Source organism: Pantherophis guttatus, chromosome 2 (assembly GCF_059756535.1).
Source record: "Pantherophis guttatus breed Tessera chromosome 2, ASM5975653v1, whole genome shotgun sequence".
Taxonomy (NCBI): domain Eukaryota; kingdom Metazoa; phylum Chordata; class Lepidosauria; order Squamata; family Colubridae; genus Pantherophis; species Pantherophis guttatus.
In genome coordinates this window covers 37,037,888-37,046,265 of record NC_142064.1, presented here as the reverse complement: position 1 = coordinate 37,046,265, position 8,378 = coordinate 37,037,888, and the positions used below count along the sequence as shown (strand labels likewise).

Sequence of the window (8,378 nt, the reverse complement as noted above, 5' to 3'; positions counted from 1 at the left end):
TCGTTCCGCTGCGAGTTGAAGACCTGGTTCTTCCGTAGCCTGGACTGACTGGGTTTTTTTAATGAATTTTAAACTGTTTTAAATTGGGTTTTAATTTTATATCGTTTTAATAAGGAATTATGCATTTTACTGTTGTGAGCTGCCTTGAGTCCTCAGAGATAGGGCAGCATATAAATTGCATAAAATAAATAAAATAAATAAATAAATAAATATAGTTATTTCTTCATCAAATTTATATAGCCACCCATCTCACCCAAGGAGACTATGGGTAACGCACAATAGATTAAATAGTCCATGTCCTCTCTGTGGGCATGCAAACCATCACCCCAGTTCAATTCTGCTGTGCATGCACATGCGCCTCCCGCCAGCTAGCTGGCCTTCAGATCTCTGCCATGCATGTGTGTGTGTGTGTGTGTGTGTGTGTGTGTGTGTGGAGCGCGTGCAGGGGCATGTGTTCTTGCATGGGGTGGGGCACATGCAGTGGACTGTGTGTGCATGCGCATGGCGTAGGGGACATGGGGGGTCATGTGCATATTGCATTTTTGGGGTTCAGGCGTGCACATGCGCATTCAAGTGCATACGCGCGCACTTTGGGCACTGGGTTTGGAAAAGGTTAGCCATCACTTCCCTAAGGGATGAGATTTTTTAACTACTGGTTCTGTGGGCGTGGCTTGGTGGGTGTGGCTTGGTGGATGTGGCAGGGGAAGGATACTGCAAAATCTCCATTCCCACCCCACTCCAGGAAAAGGATACTGCAAAATCCCCATTCCGACCCCACTCTGGGGCCAGCCAGAGAGGGTATTTGCCGGTTCTTCAAACTACTCAAAATTTCTGCTGCCGGTTCTCCAAACTGCTCAAAATTTCCGCTACCAGTTCTCCAGAACCTGCTGGATTTCATCCCAGATGAGGCCAATCTAATTTCAGGAAGAAGATTCCATAAGGCAGGCATCACAGCAAGGAAGGCATGTATTCTGGGACTCACCAGCTGTAGTTTCCTAGCCAATGGAACCTATGACAAGATCTAATGGGATGGCTGATATAACTGGGGAGATATGGTCCCATGCCATGAAAAACTTCAAAAATTAAAACTAGCATTTGAATTGGACTTAGAAGCAAACTGGCAATCAATGTAACTTGTAGAGCAGGAGTATAACAAACTGTTCTAGGAGCATAATTGTCTGCACCAGTGCATTATGTACGAGCTGAAGCTTCCAAATACTCTTCAAGGGCAGACCCATGTAGAAAGCATTGCAGTAATCCAACCTGGAGGTGACTAGGACTCAAACAATATTCGATTATTTTACCAAAGTCAATCAATGAAATCAAGTTTCATTCATGCAGGCTTTTTCAAACTGTGTTCTTTAGAGTCTTAGGGTTCTGCATGAATTCAATGGGATCTGGGAGAGGCTAAGAATAAAAGAAAAATGCATTCAAATGCATTCAAATTTCTGTCCCTAAAGCTTTTCTTTTTGATCAAGTATTGATCAGATTTTTTAAAATTAGTCCCCTAAACTAAAAAAGTTTCCTAAAGTAAAAAAGTTTCAAAACTACTCTGTAAATGTAGTTAACATTTTTCTGGCCTCCTTCTTTATGGAAATTAATTTAATTCTCATAAAGGTTTGAATCTGATTTCAGGAATATTTCTCCTTGACCTTTTGGGCTAGAAGGCATTAATGAAAATTTAAGAATACATCTTGGGTGTACTTACAAAATTATTATTTTGATAGGCTTTGTCTATTCACAAGTGTATTCACAAAACACCCATTTTTTCCAAAAGACTTTGGATGCTTGTCACTACTCTCTAAATTATTTTACTCAATAATTTAGTTAGATTTTTTATGTTTACCAGTCTGTACATTTCCAAAGATAACATTTGGTCCATTTTTTATTTTCTAAGAATTCCTGTGGGATCCAAGTGTGGCTTTGGGATTTTCTTTAAGAAACAATGGAACTGAACTTTACTTTGGAACACACCAGCTTTTCATTTCATATTTATTTTAATTTTTTAAAAGGTTATTAAAAACTAAGGAGAAGGATGCAGAGAGGTGCCACAATTATATTTATTTACGTTGTTTTAGTGGGACATGTAAACTCTGCCATTGTGGTTTGTACATCATGGTTTATGGCTTATGATAAGAAATAGGCAACCTGAGTTTGCAACTCCTATTGTAGGCAATATTTATTTGCTTTCTCCATCCTTCAGGTCAGCTCTAGGATTTCATATAAAGTCTTTTAGGTTGTTGTGCCCTTAGTTTCAAAGCAATGTGCTGTATAAATTTTGTACTAATTCCCTTACATATTGGAAAAGTATAATGAGCAATTGCCTTATTAAACTAATGAAACCAAACTTCTAGTTGTAAAAAAGAGTTAATGAGAAATGGAAAATATGAAATTACAAGCGATGGAAACAGATACATATGTAGAATTCTTATTGCACTCAATAAAATCATCCTAGCTAAACTTGGTTTATGGTTACTTGTTTTATTGCTTTGGACATCAGTACTTGTTCAGAATTCATTTTAGAAATAATGTAAAATTATCTGGGTTTCCTGTTTGAATGCTGTGAGGCAGCTCCTCTTTGCCTCTTCCCTTCCCTTCCCTTCCCTTCCCTTCCCTTCCCTTCCCTTCCCTTCCCTCCCCTCCCCTCCCCTCCCCTCCCCTCCCCTCCGCTCCCCTCCCCTTTGCCTCCCTTCCCTTCCCCTTCCCTCCCCGCCTCTCCCATCCATCCCCCTTCCCCTCCCCTCCCCTCCCCTCTCCTCTTTTTTGCTTGTTCCCTCCTACTTTCATGTTCTTTTTTGACAGAACATTTAAACTGAGAACATACTCTCGGTTTTTAAGGATACAGTTAATCACAGTATCAGCAAGAATCTGAATAATTTCATGCTGTCTACCAAGATGAGATGACTTTGGAATACCCTGCCCAGTGAGGTAAACTTGGCACCAATCTATTCAGTTTTTAGTAGTAGTCATTTTTATTCTCCCAGGGCTTTGCTGTCGTGATTTTTTTTTTAACTTTCCAGTGTTATTATCTCTTTATTGCCTTTTGTTCTTCATTTTTATGCATCTTTTATATAATAGCAATCTACATTCTACCTGATGTAAATTAATACTTTAATTGTTGATTTTTATTGTAAACCATTTTTTTTGTTTTTAAAAAAATGGTTATTCCTTATTTTAATAAAGAAATTAACTGAATTTGGAGAAGCTGATTATTTTTTTCCCAAATAAAGCAAAATGTTCCATCTGTAATGTGAGAGATTACTCAGAAAATCTGAAATTTATGGTGGGTGTGGGTGTATGTGACAATTTACTAGATTTTTTGATGCCCTTATTATACCATATCATATTAAAAATTAGAACTTTATCATAAAAATTGTACATGTACAGTATGTACATATTTGTGTGTGTGTGTGTGTGTGTAAGGTAAAGATTCCCCTCGAGCATATGTTCCCGACTCTAAGTCGAAGAGCCAGCACTGTCCGAAGACGTCTCCAAGGTCATGTGGCCAGCATGACTAAATGCCAAAGGCACACAGAACGCTGTTACCTTCCTACCAAAGATGGTCCCTATTTTTCTACTTGCATTTTTTACATGCTTTCGAACTGCTAGGTTCAAACTACTTCGAACTGGCAGAAGCTGGGACAAGTAACGGGAGCTCACCAGTTACATACACATTAATTATGGCCATTGACTTACTGCTCAATACTGCATGGAATTGCATGGAATTCTTGAACTAAAAAGGTTGCTCTCCATTATATTAGATGGTGAAAAGTGAAATAAAACTATGTTTATCTATGTATTGATGGCATAGATGACATTTCAGCCCAAACCTCCAACTCACTTCTTACAATATTTTTATGTGAATCATAAAAATCATGGAAGAGGTGACATCAAAGTAATTAATGCCCAAGAGTTCAAATAAGATATCCGGAGCATTTCTAAATGGTTTTCCAGGAAGCACTGACAGCCAGAAGGCTCTGTGTACTGACGACCAGTATGAGATCCAGCACAATCAAGCATATAGAACTCTTATAATACTTGTGTAAATCATCTATAGGCAATGAAGACGAAGTGGACTGGATCTTAATAATAATCCAGCATAACACTGTAAACTGTTGTCTTAATTATGAGTTGCTAATTGGCTGAGTTCACACTTTAAACTACTTAAACAAACCATTATTTACAAACCCAAAATGGAAAGATTCACACAAAATACACAAAATGACAGTGTAGTTTGTTTTTGGCTAGGTAGGTGATGTGAACCTGGCAATTCAATATATGGTGCCTAAAACCAATACTGTTCAAAGTTTTTGTTGAGAAATGGCTAGCTAATTTATCTCACAGCTCCTCTTGTATTTTGTTTTCTTTACCCTCTCAGGGTTCTGTCTGCCCTGAAGGAAATTAAGATTCTTGTCTAACTCATCCGTCAGATTCTCTCACCCCCCCCATCGCCGCCCACCTCCACCGGTACCCGCTGGTGTACTGACGTATCACAGTGCAATAAGCTTTGTCAACAGGTGACTCCAACAATCGGTATAAAGACTGCTCCGCGAAGCTGAGCTGCATTTCAGAACCATGGAGAGCTCTCGCTTCTTCGCCCTGCTGGGAGCCGCTTTATTGTTGCTTGCGGGAGTCCACGGTCAGGAAGAAGGCGAACTTCAATCCCGAGCTTTGGATCTCTATTCCACCATGGAGGATACGTCCCACGAAAAGGAGCTGGTATGTTTTTCCAGCGAGAAAGCGTCTGAATGGGCGGGTGGGGCTTAACTGACCTCAGAAGCTTCTTTTACTATTTTCCGATGTTCGTCTTAAACTGCCTAGCTGTTCAGTCCTCACGTTTTGCTTCAAATCTCATGAGATGCAACCTTTGGAAAACTTAAAGCCATTCTTAGCAGGGAGTTAGGCTGAATAGGAAGGGAAAGTTGGAGTCGAACAGAAGCTTGAAAAGTAGAAAACTCCTAAATGAGGGCATAAGGTCTACAACCACTTAATGCCCACCGTTCCCAATTGCCTGTGAGAGGCTGGTCCATCTTTCTTTTAGGTTGTCAAATGCTTTGTTTCCCACTCTGTATTCAGCCTCCTCAGGCTGCTTGATCTATTACTAATAGACTAGTTCATGTGTCTGCAGATTGAAGCACTGCAGGAAGTCCTTGAGAAGCTGAAAAGCAAACGGCTCCCACATTATGAGAAGAAGTATGGTCAAGTTCCCATGGTGAGTGTGTTCTGATTCTAACTCAGAAAAGTTATTTTTAAAACATCACATTCCCTGGAGCAGAAGTAGGTTGGTAGGGAGTTGACATAGGGCTCTGATTGAGAAAAGAACTTTTTCCTAGAAAACTGCCAATAAAACTTTTTCACCCTATTGTCTTTATTAATTCCCAAATTATCAACATAATGTTAGCCTTACAATAATAATAATGTCCTGCCTTCCCTCATGTCAAATGTTTGGTGTCTTGCTTGAAAATACTGAAATAACACTTTACAAATGTTCTGTTCCCTTCTTTCCTTTTCTGTCTAATATCCTAAAACTGCAAATATATATTCTGTTTTTTGGGATTAAATCCCATGCACTGGATTATATTGTAAATGTATCTACTTGAAGGAACTTTAGTGAAGCTTTATCAGTCCCAAACAGGCTAATGTATATATCTGCTGTACATTTATTGGAGAGGAAGTTTATTTAAATGAAATAAAACCTAGTAGTCACACCTAGATTTCTGCACTTGGATTATTAGCATTCTTTGCATATATTTTAGGGTATTACTTAAATTGAAATGCTTCTGAGACTAAAGTTAAAAAGAATCTGAATGAAACATTGGTCATTCATTAACAGGAGGAATTAGACTCCTTTTCACCAACTAGTTTTTTTAAATTAAATATTAGAACAAGGTTAAAAAGGAAAAAGAACGGATGTTTTAAGTGATTTTTATAAAAATTTCATTGCAGATAGAGAAAATCAAATGAAATATTTTCTCTAATTCATTCATCTGATCTGTTACAATATGGAAATAATAATTGAATATTAGCTTTAGTCCTTTAAATCAGGCAGAAATGCAAACCTCATATATAGATTTTGTATTTTTGCAGAAAAAAATTCTTTTACAAATGTTTTCCTTCTGGTCCAATGTGGGTACACTCTTGAACTAATTGTTGGTTGCTGTTTATAACAGTGTGATGCAGGAGAGCAGTGTGCTGTGAGAAAAGGTGCCAGGATTGGAAAACTCTGTGACTGTCCCAGAGGAACATCTTGCAATACTTTTCTCTTGAAGTGCTTGTAAAGTCCTTCCCTCAACCTCTGGAGAGAACAGAAAAGAATCAGTTGCCTTGTCTGAAGAGTTAATCCTGAGTTATGGATGCAGGTGGGTGGGGTGGAGAATTGTCTGTATTCATCACATACAAAGTAGTGGGTGGTGGGAAGGGAACGGGTGTAAGGTTGTACTATTGCTTTTAGGAGTTCTTCTTGCCATTTCTTCTTACTGTTATTTTCCTTCTTTGTTCCTGTCCTATTTTTTCCTATATTTGTACATCAGTGCTCAGAGAATGAATTGATATTTCCAAAACTTTATCTTTGAATGTAGATGATCTCCATGAAAATTGGCTCTACAAAATGTATTTATTTATTTTCCCTCAAACACAAGAACAAATTGGAGGACAAATAGTAGAGTTAATCAAATTAACAATACATGGGAATGATTCCAAGATTCAAACATTTTAAAAATAAAACACAAATATCCATTTCCCAAAAGATATACACTGTAAGAAAACAGTGGCACTATTTCAAAAATACTCTACTAAACCATTATTTCATCTCAGTTTGGTAGTACCTTCAACCCAGTACCTCCAGCTTTCTCAGGCAATTATATTTTTGAAATAAATAGCAGAGGAAGTGACTTAGATCTTGTCTCCTGGGGTCTTTTGAGAATAAGACGAAAAGAAAATATTTTTCCTTGACCAAATCTGTAATGGAATTCCTGATGTTTTTTCCAGAAAGAGCAGCATAATATGCAATTAATAATAGTAATTCAAATATATGTCAAATAGTGACACCCTGACCAAGTCATCAGCACATGTCTACTTCCTGGTGACTAAGTAGAAAGAAATGAGACAAATCATTGTTGACATTATTCTTGGTTGATTAGTATATGTATTGAAGGATATTGCAAAGACCTACTTCAAATTAAAATTTCTGAATATTCATCATCAGTTTTGTCTATTAATAGAACTTGATCATTGCCATATAGAATTGTTTTGAGGACCAGTGCACATATCAGTGCTTCCAAGCAGTATTGTTATTATATTAATTTATATGTTAAGACTTTGTCAGGATTGAGAAGAATTTGGCTGAGCGTAAGAAATGAAAGCGTTATGTAATTTATGTGGACGGCAAGAACTTCCATCTTCTAAAATTGCAAAAAAATAATAATAATGAAGAAATAAAAAACACTTTCAATTTTGAGATACTACTTCCATAATCTGATATTGAAGAAAAGTATAAACCTATACCATGTAGATGCCTTTTCTTTTGAGACAATAACCACTTATTTATGTATACAATTCAACTCTGTTATAAAGGGTTCAAGCAACCTGAAGCAGATTTACATCAGTACATGTTTTACAAATATGCATATATCAAACAATGAGAATGGATATTTATAAAGGAAAGATTCTAAATCTGTTACTTCTATAACAATGTATTGGTCAAACTTCCAAATATTTTTCAATAATGTCCTATTGTATTTTACTAATCTATTTGATCATTAATAAAATCATTGTCACAATGTCCATTTCAATGTAGTATTTTATTTTTCTTTTTTGACTATCTCCAGATCTTTTGGGATAAATATTTAAGCTTCTTGATTGAAATGATTCTTTTTATCAGCATTAATGTCTGCATGAATGGACATGTGAATTGTAATGTTAAAAGTGGAACCAGGCATTCATCTGACCGGGGAGAAGACAGGGTATAAATAAAAAGAATAAATACTTGTGGTAGTTGGGCAAATTATATATTTAGAGTATGTGTGATATATTACTTTGGATGTACTTTGTCAAAAAAAAATTAATATTACCATAGAATCACAAAGTTGGTTGGGCTATTTTGGCAATCAAATCCAACCTCATATTTTATGCAGAAATTATTAAAGCATCTATAATGAATGGTTGACTAGCCTCTTTTTTAACATATTGATTAAAAAAGAACTCATTGTATCAGTCTCCCAAAAAAACATTTTTTTTAAAAGGGGGGGGCATGGGGACAAGAAAAATTGATATTAGCTCCAAAATATTGGTAGCTATGTGGTTCTTGAGGCAGATGATTCTCTTTGTATTAAAGACATCATTGTGGGATTTGGGTGCAGACCTATATGTTGTATGAAATT

General features: G+C 36.8%; 1 protein-coding gene across 1 annotated transcript; it reads left to right on the top strand.

Annotated features, from left to right (window-relative positions):
• The first annotated feature begins 2,786 nt into the window (after positions 1–2,786).
• On the top strand, positions 2,787–8,157 carry CARTPT (CART prepropeptide). The gene is made up of 4 exons (XM_034441175.3): positions 2,787–2,928; positions 4,518–4,719; positions 5,129–5,212; positions 6,171–8,157. Exons 2-4 carry the CDS (start codon positions 4,576–4,578, stop codon positions 6,276–6,278), a joined length of 336 nt encoding a protein of 111 aa, XP_034297066.1. The 5' UTR covers positions 2,787–2,928; positions 4,518–4,575; the 3' UTR covers positions 6,279–8,157.
• The last annotated feature ends 221 nt before the right edge of the window (positions 8,158–8,378 follow it).